Source organism: Macaca fascicularis, chromosome 3 (assembly GCF_037993035.2).
Source record: "Macaca fascicularis isolate 582-1 chromosome 3, T2T-MFA8v1.1".
Classification (NCBI taxonomy): domain Eukaryota; kingdom Metazoa; phylum Chordata; class Mammalia; order Primates; family Cercopithecidae; genus Macaca; species Macaca fascicularis.
Window position 1 is genome coordinate 142,815,949 of NC_088377.1, and position 26,037 is coordinate 142,841,985.

The window sequence follows — 26,037 nt, forward strand, 5'->3', positions numbered from 1 at the left end:
AATTATCCCATTTGTTCCTCACAATAGCCCTATGAAGATGCTACTACTATTGTTCCCATTTTACAGATAAGAAAACTAGAGTTTACAGAGGTGGAGAACCTTGCTCAAGGTAATACTGATAACAAGTGGCTGAGTCCCAAAAAGCACAGGCAGCTTACTTTCAAAATATCATCATTTTAAAGGTAGTTTCTTTTTCATCTGAACCAAAGAGTAATTCTAATGGTGGAAATTTTAGTTTAAAGAGAAAGAAGAATGACACATGACAAGCCAGAAAGGAGGGTATTACATAAGCAGAAAATTCTTACATTATGTCCTCTCACACGTTCCATCAAGGCAAGCCCATATAAAGAAACTCCACAAGCTGGCATACCATGAGAATTGTGTTTTATTGTAAATAATAGAATCATGGCGTTCTTTGATTCTTCTTGACTCTCAGTATTTTTCTCTCTCTCTCCCTTTGCAACCCACTCTTTTGACTTTAGATTGGATAGACAAGCCTTTAGAGAGGAAATGTGATCAGCCTTGTGCTTCAGCAGGGCTCATCAGGAAGTTCAGTGATGAACTAAAAGAGGGAGGCAGGCACACCAGTGACACGGTTACCCACCTGGCCCAGGAGGGCGGTGCTGGGGTCAGAGACAGTACAAACGGGAAGGATGATGTTGTGGAGCTATGGGACATAGAGCTTGCCAAATATTTGGAGATGGGATAAAGGAGTGAGGGAGGACTCAAAGGTAGGTGACTCTGAGGTGAAAGTTTCAAACTAGCATGACTAGAAGAATGGTGGTGGCATAAACAGGGAAACGAGATGAAGAAATACATGTTCATGATTACATTTTCCTGAAATGCTGTCAGATTTGCCACTAGTGAGGGTGGAATAAAGACATTTTCAGACTTGCAAAATCTCAGACAATGTAGCTTCCATGCAACCTTTGATAGGAAGCTTCCGACAGATGTGCTCTGCCACCATGAGGGTGTAGACCACAAAAATAGACATGGGGTCTAGGGAAGAGGAGAAACTGCACAAGACAGAGGCAAAGTGACTCCCCAGGATGATGGTAAAGGATGATCCCTGGATGGCAGCTGACAGTCCAGACTGGAGCTAGTCAGAAGCCTCCTGGAAATATCTCTTCAATAGGATAAACTTGAAAAAGTATAAAAAGTATTTGCGAACTTTGAGAGGAGATTTATCTCTCAAGGAGAGAGTTTATTTAATGAATAATGAATGGAAAATGGAAATGAAAACATATTACATCTAGAGTAATCAATAAGTTACACACGGCCAGGCGCAGTGACTCGTGCCTGTAATCACAGAACTTTGGGAGGTGAAGGCAGGGGAATCAAAAGGTCAGGAGATTGAGACCAGCCTGGCCAACATGGTGAAACCCAATCTCTACTAAAACTACAAAAATTAGCTAGGTGTGCTGGCACACGCCTATAGTCACAGCTACTACAGCGGCTGAGGCAGGAGAATCACTTGAACCCTGGAGGCAGAGGTTGCAGTGAGCCATGATCTTGCCACTGCATTCTCAGCCTGGGCAACAGAGCAAGACTCCATCTGAAAAAAAAATTTTTTTTAAGTTGCACACAAAAAGTCAGTACACCACAAGTTTCAGCTGGGAATAGAATTACTAATGTAAACACTTAACACTAGTAAACACAAGATTGTTCCATTAGAAGAATGGAAGGAAAGCAGGAAGTGGTATGTGCAGTGGGGTTAGAATTGTAGACAAAAAAAGAGTTAGATTCTCATTTTCTTTAAAATCAAGAAATAATTACTAAAGTAAAAAATCAAGAGGCATATTAAAGTATTTAGAGATTTGGAGGTTAAATTAATCAGCTAAAATCAGTGTGTTTGACTCCGGATAAAAAGAAAGGGGTACTGGGGACTGAGGGTCTGCTTTTTAAAAATAACAAGTCTTACAGAATTGTTTGAAAACTTAAAATATCTGTATATGTAACTTTGTCAAATAAAATATTTTATTTATTTAATTTAAAATATGTTAATTCTAAAAGAAAGCAAAGGAAAAGAAATTTGTCTTAGCAAGATGGATGATAATTCCAGTAAAGGCTTAATTTTGAAGGAAAAATATTAAAGTAATACAGATAAGAAAAATGAAAATTAGGTAACTTTAGGAAATTTGGTTTCAGATTGTCTCTTACTTTACCAAGAAAGAATGAGCTCATGTCTTCTGCAAAAAGTCAAAGCAGCTGAATATTAGAAAATGTTGGGAATATAAGAGAGAGAGAGACAAGAAGACACACACAAAAGAATTATCAAGCTTCAGGAGGATCAAACTGACATTAAGTAATCTGAATTTGTGGAGTACTTTGTCAAAGAAAGTTTATGTTTTTTTATAGCAACTGCTGTCAATAATGAAATAACCAACAGTGAACATGGGGGTTAATTAGGAGTGGTGAAATCGTGAAGGTGAACTAAAGGAAAGAAGAGATTCTGGTTTTTTCCTAGCCCTTTAGTAGTTAGGGAGGCAAGTAAAGCAGATTTGGGGAACATGAGGGAAATTACGAGAGATCAGGGACTGGAGATCATAATTAGAAAGAAGATTAGAATAGGAAAAAAGGATCAGAGACTGATGTCAAAGATGGAGGTGGCAGCATTTGAGATTTTAGAGCAGAACTTCAAGCCACAATGAGGTAGGTGAACTTTCAGTCCAAGTAGGTAACCAGCATCAGTTGGATCAATAGCAATAGTTTATACTCACTGATGTTGCCTATCACAGAAGGAAGAACTCGATCATAGAAGTCTGAAGTGCAAGATGGAGATGGAAAGCCATTTAGTGAACTGAAAGTACTGATGGGCCTCCCAAGAAGAGCACAACTACAAATGTTTACTAAAATTCGGTACAGCTGTGTTACTCCAAACAAGTCAGCAACCCTGGAAATTGCCCTCAATCATGTGATCCTGGTGCTCACATGGTGCTAGAAATGCATTACCATACTGCAAGCAGTTAATTAAAGTGTGTAGCTTCTGAAATATGCAGATAAATTAGTAAGGAAAATTGAGTCTTTGTTATGTGATTTTTTTCTTAATGATTGGAGTGTGTTCTAAATAAACAGAAAAACAAATTGATTGCCAAAAACCATATTAATGCACTTTTAATTCACAAGGGTTAAGCACATAAAAGTTAGAATATCAAAAGTTAAGGTTCTCATAGAAACATTAATTTGACAATATTATGCATACTAGATGAAGGTGGTTTGTATTTATAGCATAAAAGCAGTAGGAAATAACTGCAAAATGTGACTCAGTTAAACAAAATAACCAATTCAGGGAAAGTCATTAAATATGATTATGGAAAAAAATTGTTTTGCAACCCCCAAAGACAAGTTATAAAACTTGATTTTAGAAAATAATAACTTCAAATCTTAAAAAATGTTTTCAATAGGAGTTATTCATTTTTATCCAAAATCAAATTTTCCTGGCATATTGTACATTCTGACATTAGCTTCTGCTTCTCAGTTGCAGTCCAGATTTGATTCTAATAGACCAAAAGGAGAACTGACTGGCTATTTTCATGACCTAGTTGATAAAGATTTCAAATGCAGAGAACAAAAATAAAATTTAAGGATTTAAAATACTTTTTTAGCATATATACAATATGGGGGAGTCTATATATATGAAGCCTGCCAATGTACTACCTTATATATTTGGCCTCTATATTTCTGCATACTTCTTTGCATGTATGAATTATGTAAATTCCAATCTGACCATGAAAATGTCTTCTGTAGGTGGCGTAGAAAAAGGAAGAAGCTTAGGACATATTCAGGGAAGGAAGTATTACCTGGAAACAAACCTCCAGCCTTGAATATGTTTCTGTTTCTGCTCTTGCCTCACAAACTGGACAGCATGCCTGGAAGGCTGTGTTCTTCAGGAGAGCTGGACTGAGCTACAGTCTGAGCAGCTGATACTCCTGCCACTTTGGCCCTCATAGCTCCATTCCCTCTATGGGTGATGGAGGAGTCAGGAACAGTGGTCCCATGCTGTAACCCTTGGTAGGGAGTCACTTCAGTCAGAATTAGTGGCAGTAATGAAAGAAGGAAGGCCACATAAGGGAGAGCCTATGTGATGGAGTCAGAGAAAGTTTCCTCCTGTCAAATTAGATACTATATTCCCAGCATCACAATTACTAGTACAATTTAATTATAACACAATTCGAATTATTATTTAATTTTAAGTAGTAGTAAAGGTTTGTGATCCTTTAAATCACATAAAAATAGTTCTGGATGTAAATTTAACAAATGAAAACCAACAAACAGTCCTCCCAAGAGAAAGCAGATTATGAAAATAAAAAGATAAATTGACATTTTCCTAAGATCGCTACTTGCCATTGTATTTTATGTCATAGCGCAGCAGTCTGCAGGACAATAGAGGTTCATTCATGGAGTGAAATATATAAATTCCTGAAGTAGCAGACTGCTGGCTCAATATTCAAACCACCTCTTCAAAAAGGGCACAATGTTCTGAATTTTTCACTGAAAAATATATGCAGCCGTATCACATGGCAATGAACTCTTTATAAGCTTGATGAAGAAAAGTGCTTTGTACATTTACTTTCATCTTTACCCCCTGCTGTTTTCTGTTGCCAAACAAACAGGAGGACAAATGCGAACTGCCAACTTGCAGGATGTACAAACAAGTGGCACTGAATATTCAGAAGTATGGTGGTATTTCTAAAGTTCAACAACAAATCCCTTAGCATCTTTCTTCTGTTTTTACTTTTCTTTATTCAGGCACCACAAGGCCACATAAGGAGGGTGAGGTCCCTGGAGTGGATTATATTTTCATCACTGTTGAAGATTTTATGGAATTGGAGAAAAGTGGTGCTCTCCTAGAAAGTGGGACTTATGAAGGTAAGCACAACGTTCCTGAGAAATCTCTTTTTTGTTGGCCTCACATTTTTCTCATTTGATGGAAATGCATTGGGACACCAGGTTACCCATGGGCTGTTTGGGTTTGAGAGCTTTAATAAGATGAGTTTAGAAATGTATCCTAAAAATGTTAAAATACATATCAAGTGTACTTTTAATATGCCTAGAGAAAATAATATATATTTTAAAATATATTTTATATATATATATACCCATTTTATACACACACACACATACACACACACACACACACACAGAAGTATTCTTGTGATTGTCTCCTGAGATTAAGCTGTGATCTTTCAGATAAAATGTCTTTATCTCAAGATGTCATCTAAAAGAAGGCAGGGCTAGAATTCTAGTTCTGTCATTATCTCTGTGTGGCTTTCTCAGATTACTCTACCTCACTGGCCTTCACTTTCCTCCTATGCAAAATGATGGGGTAGAAAAAATATGATCTGTGAATGAACTCCAAATCTCTACCACAATAGAAGTCTCCTTGTGTACCCAAATCAAATGTGAACAACAAATGAAACCAAAACCTTGAATGCAGGAACTATGCCTCAGTGGAAGAGGCACTGAAACATAAGCCAAAATCTCTGTTTCAAAAGAGGCTTCGTTATTTATCTGCTACAAAAATTAAGTAACAGTTAATGTCACTAAACCTTAGTAGTCTCATCTGTAAAAGTGGAATTATGGCATTAAAAATGCAAATAAGTAAAAATATGTTGAAATGATTGCATTTATCAATTTGGGTAACATTTATATGCATCTAGTTTATATCTAATGAAAGTATGTATATGTATATATATATATATAATGAAATTATAACATAACTAAAAAGGTAGAAAATAATTTTTCATTCCTACTTCACAGTTATAAAGTATATGTATAGATTAAGTTCAAATATTAGTTTTATTGAACTGCAATTGATAGTGATATTAAAAACAGAATTCATGATATATACTTTGATGCTTAGCCTGTCATACATGCAAAGTTCAGCAAACATCATCAAATAACATGGGTTTGCCATGTTAACAGTTTGGCCCTCTGCTTTCTCCTCAGTTTATAGTCATGTGTCTCTTAATAAAAGGGATAGTTCTGAGAAATGCATGGTTAGGTTATTTCATCATTGAGGGAATATCATAGAGAGTACCTACACAAACCTAGATACTACAGCCTGGCACATTCTAGGCTATGTACTGTAATCTGTTATTTCCAGGCTACAAACCCATACAGCATGTTACCATACTGAATACATAGGTAACTGTAACCCAATGGTAAGGATTTGTTTATCTAAACATACCTAATCATAGCAAAGGTTAGGTTGAAAATATGGTATAAAAGATTAAGACAGTATAGCTATATAAGGTACCTACCATGAATGGAGCTTGCAGGACTGTAAGTTGCTCTGGGTGAGTACATGAGTGAGTGAGTGATGAGTGAATGTGAAGGCCTAGGAAATTACTATACACTACCATGGACTATATAAGCATTGTACACTTAGGCTGCATTACATGTACTTAAAACTGTTTTTTCTTCAATAATAAATTAATCTTAGCTTACTGTAACTTTTTACTTTATAAACTTTTCCATTTTTTTTTTTTTACCTTTTGACTCTTTTGTAATAACACTGGGTTTAAAACACAAACACATTGTACAGCTGTACAAAAATATTTTTTCTTTACTTGTATCCTTATTCTATAAGCTTTTTTTTCTATTTAAAATTGTTTTACCTTTTTAAACTTTTTTGTTAAAAACTAAGACACAACCACACACATTAGCCTAGGCCTACACAGGGCCAGGATCATCAATATCACTGTCTTCCACCTTCACATCTTGTCCCACTGGAAGGTCTTCAGGGGCAATAACAGGCATGGAGCTGTCATCTCCTATGATAACAAAGCCTTCTTCTGGAATACCTCCTAAGGACCTGCTCAAGGCTGCTTAACAGCTAACGTTTTTTAATAAGTAGAAGGCATACACTCCTAAAATAACAGTAAAAAGTAAAACATGGTAATTATCTAAGCCAGCAATATAGTCATTTATTATCATTATCAAGTATTATATGCTATACAAAACGGCATGTGCTATACCTTTTTTTCTTCAAATTTTAAGTTACATAGGTAAATACGTGCCACAGTGGTTTGCTGCACAGATCATCCCATCACCTACGTATTAAGTCCAGCATCCATTAGCTATTCTTTCTGATGCTCTCCTTCTTCTCAGCACCCACCCAAAAGGCCCCCAGTGTGTGTTGTTCTCCTCATGTGTCCATGTGTTCTCATCAACCAACTCCCACTTCTAAGTGAGAACATGCAGTGTTGGGTTTTCTGTTCCTGCGTTAGTTTTCTGAGGACCATGGCTTCCAACTCCATCCATGTCCCTGCAAAGGACATGATCTCATTTCTTTTTATGGCTGCATAGTATTCCATGGTATATATGTACCACATTTTATTTACCCAGTCTTTCATTAACCATTCAGGATCTAGGCATGAGTAAAAGCTTTATGATGAAAACACCAAAAGCAATTGCAACAAAAGTGAAAATTGACAAATGGGATCTAATTAAACTAAATAGCTTCTGCACAGCCAAACAAGCTATCATCAGAGTGGACAGACAACCTACAGAATGGAAGAAAATTTTGCAATCTGTCAGACAAAGATCCAATATCCAGAGTCTACAAGGAACTTAAAAAAATTTACAAGAAAAACACATTAAAAAGTGGGCAAATGACATGAACAAACACTTCAAAAGACATACATGTGGCCAACAAACATATGAAAAAAAGCCCAACACCACTGATCATTAAAGAAATGCAAATCAAAACCACAATGAGAGACCATCTCACATGTCAGAATGGCTATTATTGAAAAGTCAGAAAACAACAGATGCTGGTGATGTTGCTGTACTTTTACACAACTGGTAGAATGGTAGATTTGGTTATGCTAACATCCACAAACACATATGAGTAATGCATTGCACTATGATGTTACAAGGGCTGCAGTGTCACTGGGAAATAAGAATTTTTCAGCTCCATTACCATTTTATGGGACCACCACGATATATGTGGTCTGTCAGTGACCAAAATGTCATTACACAATGCGTGACTGTTCTTAGTTTAGTGACCTGTAGTTATTCAAGAACTCAGTATTTTGAAGTTATTAAAAATATTAAAAATGTCTTCCCTTAGCATTTATAAGACAATCTAGGTGGAGACATTTGCCTAAATTGCGGCTGAGACATTGAATTGCTTCTTGCCACATTCACAGGAAATAGGCAAAAATACCCAGGAAAAGGAAACAGTTTTACGCATTAGTGCTGTACCTTCTTCATATTGTCAAAAATAAAAGATAGTAGAGATGGATTGAAAACATTTTAAATAAAGAAGTTGTGTTAATAATATAAAGCTGCCTTAAACCATATATGAAAAATAACTGTAAATCATGGAAAATAATTTTATCAAAGATGTTAAATAATACATTTTACAGAATAATTTCCCATGGGCTTTGTGACATTATTTAGTATCATTCATTAGTTTTCATCCTTTTAATAATAATGTATTATACTTTATAACCTTATTTAAATATCATTTATGTAAGAATGAACCAATGGCTTACCATATGAGATCATTAAAAGAGTAGCATGATTAACAATATGACTTTTTGTTTATAAAAATGAAAACTTTGTAAACTGATTTTATATAAGCTGAAAAATTACATCAAATGTTAATGGTAAATCTCCATTGTTCTCATGATACACTAGATGTCGTGACATTTAATATCAATATTTTAAAATACAGCTTAAATTTTAGGTTCCAATTCACTTTTGAAAGTAATGTCCTGAAACTGTATGAACATAACCAAGTTTTGTGAGCCAGAATAGGTTACTCTGAATCTTCTTCAGACACCTTTTTAGTATGGCAGTTTAGTTTGCTGGGTTTGGTGCCAACTTAATTGGCCTAGTGTGCATAGAGCTGGTTATGGAGAGTAAGGCTGACTTACGTATAAGACTTTGACAATTGTATTAATATCATTGCTTAAAAATACACATTGTATACATGGATTAATAAGAATTTCTTTTCTCGGGTCACATAATGACCTGAGTAAACACCTAGGGAACATTCTCAAACCTCAGGATCTTCAGATTTTCCTGTAACTATAGCTGAGGAATTAGCAAAATTCACCTAATAAAAATTGCTGCATTTCTTCACTACTCGTCATAAGCTCTAGACCTAGGGCTACCACTTAATGTGTTTTTGGGGGGTTTTGGTTTTTTGTTTTCATTTTGTCAGGGAAAACTAAAGAATGTCTTTTTGCACTGTTGGTACTTTCAGGATATACAGAATTCTGTGCTGCTCAACTAGACAAAGACCTGAGAACTTTTATATTGAGAAAGCTAGCAATTAGTGGCTTAATAAAAAGCCTCATTTATTTAAATTACACATTCTCCCTTCTGCAGCGTTTAGGTCATTGCTCCCTTTCCTCCTCCTCGTCTAGTGCAGTCTCATGCCTTTGCAGTATTGTTTACAGCTCTGGGTCAGACCAGAAAATTCATCTATGATATTCTGTGAATACACCAACGAAAATAAGGAATTGAGTTACTCTCAGCCTAAAGGTTACAGACCTTCTGTTAACTACGTGGGGTCTGTAAAACTGAAAGAGGGTCCCGGAATCTAACCCACACACCAGAGCAGCAAGACTGCTAATGAAACTGGAGGTAGAGCCATAACCCCTGTTTCTTCTTGCTCATCTGAAATGCTTCCAAAATTGGTGTAATTATTGTCAGGGATATTAGGAACTACTTAATTTTTTTTTCTATTCACAAAGATCAAGATAATCCTTTATAAAATGTCTAGTTTAAGCTGCTAATCATAGAGAAAACCAATTTTATGGTGTTTCTGTGCTTCAGCCTCACCACTGGGTTTTAGAACAGGAAGCACTCACCTGAAAAATAATTATGAGGAAAAAGCATATTTTAAAAATATTTTTATATGTGTGCATTTTTCTTTTATTGCTAATTCTCATTTTAAACTTGCTGGATAGATGTGGCTAAAGCATAATTTGTCCTTTGGTTAGAAATCAGATAGATTGCCCTGATTTGTAGTCCTGCCTTTTAAGCCTTTTAAGAAATTAACTTAAAGTCCTTGTTCCAAAAGAGCAATTTTGTTACTTCCTGGATCCTGCAAAGAAGGGCTTAATGTGCTTTAGTTACCATCTATAGCTATGCCACATGGCTGTAGGCAGGGTTTTAGTTGATTCTTAAAGCCTTTCTTCTGCTTCCACCCCCCTATTCTGAAGGCCTCATTTGAATTTGATATAGAACATCTGCTGAATAGCCTTGCATGTGAAATGCCTGGAGGACTTGGCCATGATGGTACCCATCAGGTGTTGGTAAAGGAACTCTTTTGCATGACTTGGATGATTTCATACTCACCTTTCATATTGAATCAAGTTTAAAATTTAGTTGATAAATTTTACTGTTAATAAATTGATTATTAATAATCCATTATTGATTAATAAGCCCTACTGATGAGTCTGACAAAATCTCAAGTAACATAAAAATGATGAACCTTCATGTTAGGACTGAAGGTGTTGACTTCCTGTGAAACACAGACCACAGAGCTCTTTGGATGAATGCAGGTAATTCCCTTGGATTCAAGGTCACCTACAGGTAAAGGTGAGATGCCAAGAGGTGGAATGAAATTAGTAAGTATGGCACTCTAAAAAGTACTCCAAGTACCTGTAAGGAAGACAGTTCTTTGGGAACTGTCCAAAGTGCTGAATTAACCAGGACTCCAAATCAGCAAATCCTGCCTGACCTACTTCTTCCAGGTTTCTGTGATTTTATATTCGTGGTTTCACTCAATACTTAGCAGTTGTCTTCCTCAACCTGTGTGCTGAATGTCATCATTAACTAAACCTGCCTCCCCTGATCCATGCCTGGACTGATTTCATTTAATTCACCTACTGAGATAATCCACAACTATATTCCAGAACACCACTTCTGTTGTAACATCTGCTACCATATTACAGTGTTTTGTTTTTAAAATAAAGCTATTTTTCTATCTATTGAAAAGGTCATTGATCCTAGAGTTAAATGTTTTCTTTAAATGGACATAAGCCCAACTGTAATATCGTCCCAATTTTTAAGAGGATCAAATCAAGACCAGCAAGTTATTTAGGCATCTGACAGAATACGGTACAAATACGACATTTCCCTCCTCTTAATGTTGTGGTTTCTTATAATCGTGGACCCTAGTATACACATAGACTTGAGCCTACTGCAAACACCACACCAGGTTTCTTGAGCAATTTTTTAAAGTTTTCTCATAACTACATAAAGGAGTGCTATACTTCATGATGTAGCACATAAAATCCTATAGAAATTTAAGTATTAAGTACAAATAATTTTCTAAATTAAGCTAAACACTCCTATGATGAGATAAGATGCATAACAAATGCTACACAAATATATTTCATTTTACTAAAATCAGCTTTCATTTTAGCATAAGTTGATGTTGAAAATTTTAGTCAGAAATTTTGAATCTGCAATCAAGATAGCATTGGGTGATAAAGAGATACTCATAAAAGAAATCATTATTGGCACCACAGATCATCTTGAGCAAAACTATTCTATCAGTTCAAATTTCTAACCACTGAAATATAAATAATATTTTTTGAAAGGCATATCAATGCTTAAATTGATGCTAAGATTTTTGTCATTTTAGAAGATCAGAATGATTTCATGTTTTCCCTTTTCTTTGCACACTATTACAAGAGGAAATTTTTACTGTGTAAGTAATAACCTTCATAACAGCAGTAGATTCTTGGCGCTTACAGTTAAAAGGGTCCAGCTGTTTTTTACCTATCCAGGTTATAGCATGTTTTACTTTTGACTCCTGTTTCTGGCAATATTTCTGTTGTGGAAGATTCTAGGCCACGCATTTGGGTGTACTTTTTAGGAACACTGACCATTTACAAATAAAGCTCACTAAATGTTTATTTGACCAGTAGAGGAAAACATAGTGAAGTTTTATACCCCTTGAAGGTTTTAAAATGCCAGAAATTTTTGGTAAGTGATTCAGTTTGTTTTCAGAATTATTGACAGATAGTGTACGATTTTTGCATGCTATGTTCGTCCAACATAAGACACTAGGAATGGAAGTGTCATTGTCTTCTACAATGAAGTACAATTTGCTTTCAGTTTAGGAATTTTTTGAGCCTAGCTTTTTCGAAATATGCAATATAAATGCCTATTTCTAAGCACGTTTTTCTCCCCAAAGAGACTAGGACTGACATAAGCAATTAATGATTTTAATATTATCATGTAAATCATATAAAAGTATTAACTTAAAGACTAATACCAGAGAAAATGAAGTGATTTGCTCTGACACCTTAACTACAATATTAACCTGTTTACTGTTTGTTCTGTAAGTTTTTTGTTCCATTGTAGCTGACAGAAATATAATTAAAGTAAGGTCAATATGCATGGGCATAGGATTCACTTCTTTGACTCTCTCACAATCCATAATAATATTAGATAAAACCTAAGGTTCAGAAACTGTGATGTGACAGTTTAATTCATTTTCTTCTCACACTCATATTTTAATTACAATGATTTGCTAACTCTTGTGCATATCTCCTAGTGATTTTTTATGTTTTATTTTTAATGGACCAGTAATAATTGTGTATGTTTATGGGACATAATGTGATGTTTCAAAACATGGCACTATGGAATGATCAAGTCAGGCTAATTAACATCTCTAGCACTTCAATATTTGTTGTTTCCTCATGATGAGAACATTTGAAATTCTTTTTTTAGTGATTCCGGAATATACAATACATGATGAATAACTACAGTCACCATGCTGAGTAATAGATCACTAGAACCAATTCCTCCTTCTAACTGAAACTTTGTATCATTTGACCAACATTTCCCCTTTATCTGTCCACCCTCTGTCCTTCACAGCTTCTGGTGACAACCACTCTACTCTCCACTTCTATGAGTTTGACTTTTTTGAATTCCAGATATAAGTGAAATCATGTATTTGTGTCTCTGTGCTTGGCTTAAATCACTCAATATAATGTCTTCTAGGTCCATCCATGTTGTTGCAAATGACAGAATTTTCTGCTTTTTAAAGGCTGAATAGTTTCTATTGTATATACCACAATATGAAAATCCATTATCTAATGATTGACACTTCAGTTGTCTCCATTTTAATCTGAAACACTTCAAAAATTCACCCAGAAAAAAATGTCCTTTGAGTGGGAAGAAGAAAAATCATGACTTCAAATATTTTACTTATATCTCTCCCTACTGTGTTAACAAACAGAACCTATTAACCTTGATGAATTAGGTGCATATTTTCAAACCCTCTGTGCTGTTTTTCTGAGTGGACAAAAAATTGGATAACAAAACTGATAATACATCATAATTTAATGTGTGTATTCCTGCAGCTATGAATATATATTGTAATATATTCACTGGATCTGACAACTCCATGACTTTCGAATACAGTAAATTTCCTCATTCTATAAGAGGCACATGAGAGAGTCTTGATGAAATTGATTCCAGCTGTTTTTAACTTAAGAGTCCATGTTTCTCTGAAATATCCCCATAGATATAAGCAGTGGCCTCTTACATGTCAAGTCTTGGATTTAACACATAGACCTTAATAAAGCAAACATTTTATTTACCCTCGTCTTTCTCAATGGTGCCCTAATGTGATGACAAAGGTTTTTCAGAGATTTGTTCTATGCATTAATGATTTGAAAGCTATACCCTGATGCCCTGTTGTATCAGTCATTTTTGTATTTGAATTTAAAATCTGAAAAAGAAAACTTCAGACATTCTTTCCTTATATCTTCTATATTCCTATTTTGGGGGACAAAGAATAAAATCTAGTTGACCTCAGGTCTATTATTTCTCTCAAGGGAAATAGTAATCATCCACATTGGAAAAATCAATGCCCTAATTTTTATTGCTAAGTAACTACTTTATTTAAATCATTGATATCCAACCAAGTTATAACAGATGTAGATGGTTTTATAAATTATTTTATAAACTGCAACTTTTATTCAGACTGCACAAAAACAATATCTGAAACTTTGAGGCCTCTATTGACCATACTGTAAATAGAAATACTGAGCGGCCTGATTAAAATGTATAAAGTAATATTCGTCAAAATACTCTGTTGCCTATGTTTAAAAGCAATCATGTTATAGAATATTCACACTGTACAAAAGCTCCGCCTTATTGAAGGCTTGGAAACCCTTATGGCAAATCATTCAAATATTATGGCAAATCATTCATAACACTAGATTAAAATTTAATATCAGTACCTCCTTGACTAAAAGTTCTCTTAGATCCATTACAGATTGTATCTATATGTAGCAACCAGATAAAATCAGGATCAATTGTCCACATATCATGGCTGTAGAGAATGATTCCATGAAAGGGTATTCTGAAACACTCTACAAATATGAATTTTTAGGGACCAGTAGAAAGCACAAATTAATATAAGTTACAACAAAATGGAAAGTTTGACTTACACTGTCTTCAACTTACTTATTTTAGCTATAGTGGCCTCCTTTCTGTTTCTCAAACAACCAGCACATTCCTACCCACACAGGATCTTGAATTTGTCATTTCATTTTCCTGGACTACTTTTCTTCCTAATATCCACCTGTTCCTTTTTGTCACTTTGTGATATTCATCCAAAAATCTGGTCTTCAGGGAGCTCCTACCTGACTACCTTATCCAGAATTGGATTTGCTCTCATTTTCTATTCCGTTCCAATTATTTATTTTTTATTGCACTTGTAACTGACCATGTATTCTATATCCATTTGTTTGTTTATTTATTGTCAGTATACCTCACTAGAAAGTCAACTCAGGGGGGTCAGAAAATGTGTTTGAATTACTGTTCATTTTCAAACAGAATAATCTCTGGCACCTAAGCAGTGCTCAATAAAGGTGGGTTGAATGAATCGATGAATACCTGAGTTTCTGCTTCTAACCCAACAATAAGAACTCCTCTGCCCCCACTTAGAGATTTAGCCTGACCTAAGACTCTGGGACATATCCACTTCCTAGTTCAAAATGCTCTAGGCCAATACTTTGAAGCTGCAGCATCTATTTGGCCTTAGAATCTAGTCCTGAGTTAACCACATGTCATAACTCTGATAATTTTGTTTTTGTCTTAATTCTCGTCATTAACATTGTGTGTCTCTGTTTCTCTCATACGTTTCCCTCTCACTTTATCTGGGATGTTGTTCTTATCTTGCTATGGCCATTCCCGTAGTGTGGTTTTCCCTACACTAATTCATAGTGTATCAAATCGCTCAAACTCAAAACAGTACATTTGGTCAACAAAACTATACCTTCAGTCACTCCCTACACACACACACACACACACCAAAGTTCTATGTATTTTACTACCTATGAAATAATAATTACCATTCTCTAAAATTGCTGTCTTTTTTCATGTTTTCTTTATTTTTTCTCCCAAGTATTATGAAGACTTCCTTCATTTCTCTGCCTTCTAATATAGAAAGTCACTGGAGAGTTAGAGAAAAAAAGTAATGATGTTAAACCTATGAAAGAGGTAGAAAGGTCCTGGAATATATTGGAAAATATACAAATTCCAAAACTTATTTTAAAACAAAGGAACTGGAATGTGTGTTTTCTCATTAAGGAAATGTAAAGGCTTTGTAAATATGTGAACATGTGGGACTTGGGGTTTATTAGCTAATTCACATTTTCTGTCTGCTTTTTGATAAACTATAAGGGAGGATAAGTTTGTTTATTATTCCTTTTTTCTAAGGATTAATGGAAAAACTGAAAATAAATTTTTATCGATTAGTCATTGTTCCCTGCTAAGATTTGCACCTCACCTTACCCTTCTCTTTTTTCCTTTTACGTTAGAGTGACTTTAAATTATTTTATAATGTGTGAAAGCTTTATTCCTTTCACTGATTAATGAGTAAAATTATAAACCTGAAAATGCATGTTTTAAATGTGAATACTAATAGTAACTCAAATTAAAACAACATGTGGAGTCAATAAACAAAAAGTTTTAAACAATATACAATAGGCCCAAAATGACATAATCCTGACAATGATGGGTAAATAAAAGGAACACATTTGAGTTAAAATTTTCCAATAAGTTTTCTTTCTTTTCTTTTACCTCCATACCATATGTAAACATACTACAGCAAGGGGTATGCATTTGGCGAGAGAAACCTGCCCTTTGGCGCTGGGATCTGGCACTGGAGGATGCCATTTCCGAAAAGGATCTGTTCCCTTTTGGCTGGTCCGTAGGAACAGAAAGGTTTCTTCATGCCAGGTCCCTCAGGATCAATTCTAGAAGGATTAAACACTTCCTATTTCTGCCCCTGCTCTCTAAGGATGAGAGTAAATGGTCTCCATGATACTTCCAGAGAAAAACTTTTTGATGTAGCTATCTGGTTTCCCTGGAGATGAAACAAGTGTGATTATACCTGGGATGAAATACAACACATTGCAACAAGGGCAGTTGCTAACATTTCTACCTTCAAGGATATCTAGGAATACTAATTTCCAAAGAGTGTATACAGGTTAGATAATTTTAACTACTCTCCTCCCTTCTCCCCTATTCCCCTTCAATTTAATAGGGGTCTCATTTATGGTAAAATGTAGCAGCAAATAATTAAAGAAAATGTGTATAATGGTGTTTGCAAGTTAGGGAGATGTGGGATGGAGACTCCTGGAGACAGGCAGGTTGACAGCCTGACAGTGATGGAGGACAGAGGGAAAGTATAGAAAGTTGACAGAGGAATGCAAAAACTGAGTCATCCAGGGTCATTCTTACAGTGGAACTGCTTATCAGTCTGGCAGAGGTAATCAAAATATTGCAACCCAGCATAGCTATTGATTCTCCTAATAATGACCCTGAGCTATCTAGAAAAGGTTATGTGCAGAAAAGTAATATTCAAAAAAAATTTCCTTCAAAGATAATTAAAATTCAAAAGTTTGGACTTCTGAAAGAGAAAGGCTAGAATATTCACCTAATTAGAATACTACATTCCTTGAAAATGCCAGACAAATGTAATGCAACTCTTGGTATAAAATATTTTAACTACTTTCTATTTGGAAACTATTTATTATATATATTCAAATTTATACTCAAATTAAGATTTGACTAAATTGTATCTCAGAAATGCATTCTATAAATGCAAACAAACCTGATGATGTTATTACATGCCTAAAACATTCTAAGTATATATAAATATACTTTTAAAAAGTGATTAGATATTTTACAATTATAATAAAGTTAAAAACTGCACATTCTTTTTCCCCAATAATGTTTCTTATGAAGTCAGAAATCTTGTATGTGGCATATTTGTAAAGCAGCTAACAAATGTGCTGGATTTAAAATAGATATGGAAAACTATTGGTGTATTACCAAATTGTTAAAATTGACGTATTAATAAAACACAAATTTACAAGTTTATCCATTTTTTTTTTTTTAGAAACCTCAGCATGATAGTATCTGGAAATGTTTTCTCTTCTTCTTCCTCTTGTTTTTCTTTCACTTTTGGGACACTCACCTGTCCCCCAGAATTCTAAGGAGTAAAAGCTGCAGGACACTTGCTTCAAAGGCTGTGTTTTTAGTTGGAGAGGAAATAATACATCACTATCTTGGTTGATTTTCCTGAAAAGCCCACATTCACAGTTTGCTGTAGAGATTCTTTTTTTTTTTTTTTTTTTTAGATGAAGTCTCACTCTGTCACCCAGGCTGGAGTCCAGTGGCGCGATCTCAGCTCACTGCATCCTCCGCTTCACAGGTTCTAGTGATTCTTCTACCTCAGGCTCCCATGTAGCTGAGATTACAGGCATGTGCCACCTCACCCAGCTAATCTTTTGTATTTTTAGTAGAGATGAGGTTTCACCCTGTTGGCCAGGATGGTCTCAAACTCCTGACCTCAAGGGATCCACCAACCTCAGCTTCCCAAAGTGCTGGGATTACAGGCATGAGCCACTGCACCAGGCCTCTTTATATATTTATCTTAGAGGCAAAACAAAATCAAAAGTTAAAGACATTTGGCCTATTATACTGTCACATTTTTAATTCATGTGCATAGTCCTGTCTTTGCAACAACCTTCATTTTAGTACACTCCTTGTTTTTCTTTCTTTTAATATTTAGCTCCTGTTTTCATTCTCTCACAATTTAAAATATTTTCTTTTTACTAGCCTTTCAAATGTTTTCTTTCTACCAAAAGCTAACTGGCATTATTTGCTTTCTGTATTTTTACTTTGTTTATCCTTTGCTTTCTTCTGAGAATTAAGAGTCCTGTGTGAATTCTCTACTACAGCTCAACTTTATATCCTGGAAAACTTCCTCTAGTGGGAAATGCTTCATTTTATACTTCATTTGATCTTATTTCTTGGTTCTGGCTTTTACAAATTAATACATTTTTTCTTCCTGTAGAGCTATGGGGAAAAACAGTGAGAATAGTGGAAATGACATTTGCTAATGTACCCACAAGGCAATGACTCATTGTTGACTACACAGGAAATTTAACTAAAATGATTTGTCTGTCCTGTATAAGAAGCTACACTGTCTTAGAAAGGGGCATGCTCATGGGGTATTTTGTTCAAATGAAGATTGTATAGTTTGGCATGTAATGTGTTCAGAAACTGATATAATGTACCCTGATTCTTCACACTTTACATGTTATTCAGTAAATCTAGTGGTGTATTGGCGTCTTCCTTTAGTAAATGGGTCTTACTACATACTTACATTTGCCTGAAGTTTGTGTGAATAAAACTCATCATTTAAATGACATATTTCATTTCTCTTCATAATTTAATAAATTATATATATCCCTTGTAGTTTAGAAAATGTCATTTTCCCCTTTTATTCTTCTTTAATCTTCAGATCCTTATTCCATTAATGAGACAGGCCTCTCTTGTCATTAGGAGGCTGGCAAGGGGAATACAAATGTTTGCCTCTAAGTATATAAGGGTATTGCCCTAACAGAGGAAAAACAAGGTGGTTTATTTGTTTTCATTTATTCTTGTTTTCCTATGTTATTTTTTAATTTAAAATTTAGTTTATTTCTAAAGCATCCTGTTGATACTCATTCTCATGTTAACTGGTTACATTCCCTTTATTCATGGTTTTTCTTGTGTTTTATTTCTTGGATGCCCTTACAATTATTATTTATTTAATTCTATTACGTACAATTTGAGACCACACTTGCTTCTTGGTAAACTCCTGTAATTCCTTACTATAGAATTAGACTCAAGAAACAATAGTTATTTCATAGAATTACTTATATTTCTCCAATACAGGTTTCCAGTTACTCAAAATATTTTTTTGCTTTTCATGTTTCATGTAAACTTTTATAACTCTTCTATTACCGGAAAAAAAAAATGTGTCCTAATAGCATACAATTTTGAGAAACAGTAGTAGAGGTAGAAATTGTATAAGCGAATAGAGATGCATAACTAATAATAAATGAAGGTAGATCATGTTTGCCTCAAAATAACAACAAAATAACAGTGGTATCAAATTTGAACTTAAATATATCAAGACAGAAGGATGAGAAGCTGGAGTTTGGATTATAGACAGAAGCTTCTGGGGGTAGTTGGGGCAATCAAGTTATTAGAGGAAGAGTCAACCTTGATCAGCCTTGCTAGGCCAGAGTGGATTCAGGTCAATTTTAGGAAAGTCATTTACAACCTTTTTGTGCTGGATGTCCACTTTCAAGCATAAGACTTGTTGGCAGTACACTTGAAGAAACTAAATACAATCATACGACTGCACCATTCAGAAGTGAGTGAGTGTCTGATGGAATTGTTTGCATCCTGGGCTGTACCTGTGTGTTGTAGGAAGTTTTATCTCTTTGATGTCAACTAAGCCATACCACTGTGTACATCACATTTTCCAACAAACAGCACTGGAACAGAATCTGTCCTCATTTTCAGCAAAAACAACAATTTATACAGCTGTATTAAAATGCAGAAGATAGACAGTAAAAAGTCGCAGTGCTCCAGTTAACCAAGGCTTTGGTAGGGAATGCCAGAATTATTTGTCCGAGTATGTAATAGAGGCCTAGAAATCATAAGTTCAAATGCCAGTCTTGGATTTGCCATGAACTCAGTGCTGGACATTTACTAAGAGGGCTCTATGTGCCCTGTATTTAAATGACTGATAAGTTGCACAGGCTATAGGAATGAGATTTGTTCCGAATGATCTTAAAGGAGTGAAACAAGGAAAAAGAATAAAGATTATGGCCTGTTATAAAGAAATGCTTTATCATAGCCAGGGCCAATGAAATAATAAATTTAAATTAGTTGCCAAACGCAGACTAAGAACTCTCTTGGTAGAGTTGTTCTAAAGGGGATACACACCTGATAAACATTTGGACTGGTGATAACTAAAACATCCACAACAACACCAGACTTGATACTTTGCATATACAATCTCCAATTTTCACAGTGTTTTTTCAATGAAAGTATTATGTTAACCATTTTTACAGAGGAGAAACCTGAAGCTTAAAGATGTTTAGTAACTTGCAGGAAGTCTCTCAAGTAGAAAGGGGGAAAGTTGAAATTGCTTCCAGCTTTCTTTGACACATAGTCCATGCTTGGAAGACCTGTTTCCCATTGGGAATGTATTCAGTCAAATAAAGCCTGGATTTACCCTATTTCCCTTTCCACAACAGGGTGACTAGCTTTGCTCTTCTATTTGTGCCTCCTTGACCTTCAGTTTTCTTCCAGCCATGATATCTATCATTCTAAACCAGTGTTTCCTAAAGTATACTTGGCAGAACATAAGACATATGAAAGTCTATCCCCCAAAGAGGGAGGAAACCTGTGGTCAAACAAGTTTGGAAAATGTAAAATACTGCCTACCATATTCTCTTTGGAAAATTCATATTACAGATTGTATCTTAAAATTTTAAGAAGTCCCGCAATAAAGAATTCTGTTTAAATTTGTACTTCCAGCATTTTTCAAACTTCTTAGACCATGGAACGAATTGCCATGGAGCTCTATTAACATCTCCCTGGAATTCATGTTCTGGAGCACATGTTGGAAAACAACATCATTCAACCCTCCAAGTCTCCACTGTGTTCCCTCTAAAGTCAAGTGGTTGAACTGGATGCCCTTTAAGAGTTCTACCAGCACTATACTATGTAGTGATAGTTTTCTGTCCACACAGCCAACTCTGCCTCAAGCAGTCACTAGGACTCAGCCTCTAGAAACTAAGTTAGCCTGTTCTCCTCCAAGGCCAGTGTTCCCCATCATCCTGAAGCAATTGGATTGATAGAACAGTAGAATGGCCTTTTGAAGTCACAATTACAATGCCAACTAGGTGACAACACTTTGCACATCTGGGGCAAAGTTCTCCAGAAGACCATGTATGCTCTGAATCAGCATCCAATATGTGGTATTGTTTCTCCCATAGCCAAGATTCACGGGTCCAGGAATCAAGGGGTAGAGTGGAAGTGGCACCACTCACCATCACCCCTAGTGATCCACTAGCAAAATTTTGCTTCCAGTTCCCACAGCATTACATTCCACTGGCCTAGAGGTCTTAGTTCCAGAGGGAGGAATGCTGCCACCAGGAGACACAATAGTTCCATTAAATTAGAAGATGGCCACCTGGAAACTCTGGGTTCCTCCTAAGTCAAGAGGCTAAGAGGGGAGTTACAGTGTTGGTTGGGGTGATTGGTCTGGACTTATCAAGATGAAATCAGTCTACTACTCCATAACAGAAGTAAGGAAGAGTATGCATGGAATACAGGAGATCCATTAGGGTGTCTCTTAGTATTACCTTGCTCTGTGATTAAGGTCAATGGGAGTCTCTTAGTATTACCTTGCTCTGTGATTAAGGTCAATGGGAAACTACATCAGCCCAACCCAGGCAGGACTACAAATGGTCCATACTCCTCAGGAATGAAGGTTTGGGTGGGTAGTAGAAGAAGGTAGTCATCAATATTAGCTATGACCAGGTGACCAGCTGCAGAACCAAGGACTGTAACTGTCATGAGTATTTCCTCGTTACTTTGTCAAAAACATGTTTGTGAATGTATGTACTCATACTAAGAAAATATCTTCATTTTATTTCCTTTTATCATGTGACTTAAGATTTATTGACTTTATGTCAACTTTATGTAATAGTATTTGGGTTGGGGATTGGTGTGTTTCCAGTTGTATGAAGCACAGTCCTATTATGTTAGGCATAATTATGACCTTATTGTCTTTACTGAAGATTATGATCTCAGGAGCTATATATGGATTCAAGTTGACAAGGAGTGGACTTGTGATGGTTAATACTGAGCGTTAACTTGATTGGATTGAAGGATGTAAAGCATTGATCCTGGGTGTGTCTGTGAGGGTGTTGCCAAATGAGATTAACATTTGAGTTAATCTTGAGTGGGCTGGGGAAGGCCGACCCACCCTTAATCTGGTGGGCACAATCTAATCAGCTGCCAACAAACATAAAGTAGGTGGAAAAACGTGAAAAGACAAGACTGGCCTAGCCTTCCTGCCTACATCTTTCTCACATGCTAGATGCTTTCTGCCCTCAAACATTGGACTCCACGTTCTTCACTTTTGAGACTCAGACTGGCTCTCCTTGATCCTCAAACTTGCAGACAGTCTATGTGGGACCTTGTGATCATGTAAGTTAATACTTAATAAACTCCCATATATATATAGATACAGATATCCTATTCTGTCCCTCTAGGGAACCCTGACTAAAACAGCCAGTCAGCCAACTAGCAGAGAACAGGGGTGATAACAAGGACAAAAGTGGTTTTGCCCTTAATTTCGGTATCATATAACTATGTGATTCTAGAACAATTTTCCTGAAATTTCTCTTTGCATAAATTAAAGTGCCTAACATCTCTTAAATCCTCCCCTTCAAAACAGTATTTTATTACATAAATCAACATAGGCATATCAGGGATTAAATTGTAACTCTCAAGTCAGTTACTAGGATAACAACAGTATGAATAATAATGATAGCAATAAGAAAATCTTTGATAGAATTTACTATGAGCTAGACTATTCTTAGCTACACACACACATTATATATGCCTCTATACACACACACATTTAGTTACCACAAAAACCTTGCAAAGTAGAAACCATTATTATCTCTATTATACATATGAGGACACTGATACCCAGAGAGGTACAGCAAATGATCTCAAAGCCAGTTGGGGACAGGGGAAAGCATGGAAGGGTAGAAGTGTGTGAATGGGGAAAAAGAGTCTGTGAAGAGGATTGATTTGAAGAGTTATGCCATGACTCCACCCCCCCCCCCAAAGCAAAGATGTGAAGGGTAATTACCCCTTTACCTTAAGTCAAGAGAGGGACTTAATATGTGTCACCTTAGTGTGTGGCCTGATAGACTGGTGTCTACATTGAGCCTAAGAAATCAAAAGGCCATGCTTGGGCTTGAGCAGCCTATGATAGCTGAAAAAGGAAATTAATTTGCTCTCTCAGCCTACTGTCACAATGCTGTGTGTTTCATGATCCATATTGGAACATGTTCAAGAGAAGCCAACATGGAACTGTCTTATGTCCTCTTGAGGGGTTTCTCGAGAGGTTCCTGTCTAAAAGGTTAAAGTGGCCAGGTCATGGGAGGCTGAAAGCCAAGCTGAGCCAGAAGAATGGGCCAACTTGGAGAGTACCAGAGGCGGGATGATACTAGCACAAAGGGATTCAGAGCTCTCATGGATCTGTGTGCCACCTCTGAAACTGAAATTGTCCATGAGGATGTAACATAGAGCACAAAGGCATTTGCTATAGTCTCGTTATTTTAGCAAAAAAGAAAGTTATTGGACCAGTATTTTGTACATCACAGAATCAAAGGAAAACTAGAACCAGGCTCTGAAAAGACTAATCAAGGAAAGTTGAGCAGCTAAACCACTACCAAGGTCATAGGGTAGAGTGGATCTTTTCCCATTATTTAGTTTTTAACACAAATTCCTCTCAATACAATGCAGTACATTTTACAAAGAGACTCTTTTTTTTTTTTTTAAGTTTGACTTCTTTCTAATGAGATGGAACATGTGGTTCTGTTTCCATACAAAGGAACTTTGTTAAGCATCTCTGACTTCTAACAACTAGTAGGCCTGCCAGCCTCGGAAACTGGACCCTACCACTAGACCATAGCCACTGAATACTAGATGATATTCCCAGGCTTCTCTGCTTCTATAGGTCAATCAACCTAGATTCAAATTCCCTGGCAAGAGTATCTGATTAGCTGAGATTGGGTCACATGACTGTACCCTAGCTGCCAGAAATCAGAGTGATGTTTTCTCTCATATCTCTGCAGAAGATGCCCCCTCTTACAATACTCACACAATGGTGGATTCCTCAAACATAGGGAAAAGGTCAAGATGCTTGGCAGGCAAACAATGCTCACCCCTAGTATAATAGGCAGACATACATAACAAAGAACAAAGGTCCTTGTAATAGTTATGTTTAAAAAGCAGTGGAGTTTGGACTATTGTTAATATAATTCCATTAATATCCACGGGCTTACCAGGCCTTGGAAAATTTGAGTTACCTTTAGAAATATGTATAAAGAATGGAGAAAGGAATATACATTTAAAATTAGAAATTGGGAGGTCTTTTCTGATGGAAGACACAGTCCATATATGTGAAAAGCAGATACAAAGAAAGCAGAAACTGTAAAGCAAATTGTGGGAGGGCATGGTAAACAGAATACAAGGGCATGTTAACTGCAAGACAAGGAGAAATTTTATAGAGCAGTCACTTTAAATATATTTTAAAACTTTATTGATGCCATAAAATTCAAACACAATAAACATGATTCTTTGTCAAAAGTAGGCCATCATATGCAAAGATACATTGAAGTCATATGTAAAAGAGAATCCAGAGGTAAACCATCATATTTTGTAGAATATGTACACAAATAGCTTTTTCCAGAGCATTCCAAAAACTAGCACACAATGGAAAACATGTAAGAAAAATAGTGCAGACACTGGAATATTTATATTCTTCACCTTCTCTCTTCTTTCTTCATGGTTCTCCTCTCTGTGTATTATCTTTGACTACTCTCTTTCACCTTTTCTTATATTTGTGACTCTGCTGGGCTTCACAAAGTGGGTTAGGGTCTTAGTTCTTTTCCTTTCCAGTCTACACATACACCAGTCAATTGACCCAGTCTAAAATCTACATCCCCAACTCAGACCTAGTTCTTAGGTCTGAACCCACACACATCCCCCATCTGGATTGACCTTTTAAAAAAACAAACTAAAATTCAACTGAGCACATCATCTTCTCAAAACTTCTGTTCCTCCTGTATACCCAATCTCAGTAACTATCACAGCCATCTACACAACTGCCCAAGCCAGGAAACTGGGAGTCATCCTTGATTCCCCCAGAACATTCAATTAATCATGAGGTCCTTTCAATTCTACTTTCTGAACATCTCTTTCATGTGCCCCCTCTTATCCAATCACAATGTCCCTGCCATAGTTCATACAGTCGTCATTTCAGAGATTGCCAACGTGTAGTGTCCTTACCTGTCTTTCTCTCTTGATGCTGGAGTAATCTCTCTAGTGTCTGAATCTAATCACTACTTTTCTGCTCAAGTACCTCCCATCACAGTCTCCATAAAATCCTTTGTGTGCCAGAGAATTATATGGCCCCACACCCCACTGAAAGCCACTTCACTAACTCCTTCCCAGCAAATACAGATTCCTTGAACTTCCCCTAAAATATTATATTTGTTCACATTTCCATCCCTTTGTGCTTAGATTTCCTTCTGCCCTCCTTCCAGATTCTGCTTAGTGAAATTCCATTCATCTCCAAACAGACTTCAGCATGCTCTGTGTTCTGTGTCCCCAGTAGTCTTCATTGTAGTAATTCCAGAATTATAATATTTTGGTTTGGCAGTTTTTTATCACTCTACAGGACTTTTAAATTCCTGGCACAGTTAATAGCATATAATAAGTACTCAGTGAGTCTTTCCTTCATGGAGTGGTTAAAGTGGTTAGATTACAAATTTCATTATGCATTTCTACGTTCTAATCAGTGTTACATCCGTATAATATTTCTCTTTAAGAGGTCATGTTCCGATGTCCACCATGTTAGTGCAAAACTTCTTCTCCACGCAG

General features: G+C 36.0%; 1 protein-coding gene across 30 annotated transcripts in view; it reads left to right on the forward strand.

The window, feature by feature from the left end:
• MAGI2 (membrane associated guanylate kinase, WW and PDZ domain containing 2) overlaps nt 1-26,037 on the forward strand; it is a 1,469,004-nt gene that overhangs the window by 838,473 nt on the left and 604,494 nt on the right. For all 30 annotated transcript variants that reach the window (XR_006696500.2, XM_045387570.2, XM_045387574.2 and 27 more), the window contains one exon: nt 4,750-4,869. Coding sequence is in view for 29 of the 30 variants with exons in the window: in XM_045387570.2 (XP_045243505.2) it covers nt 4,750-4,869 (120 nt within the window). In the remaining variant the exon portion in view is untranslated. The remainder of the gene's footprint in view (nt 1-4,749; nt 4,870-26,037) is intronic.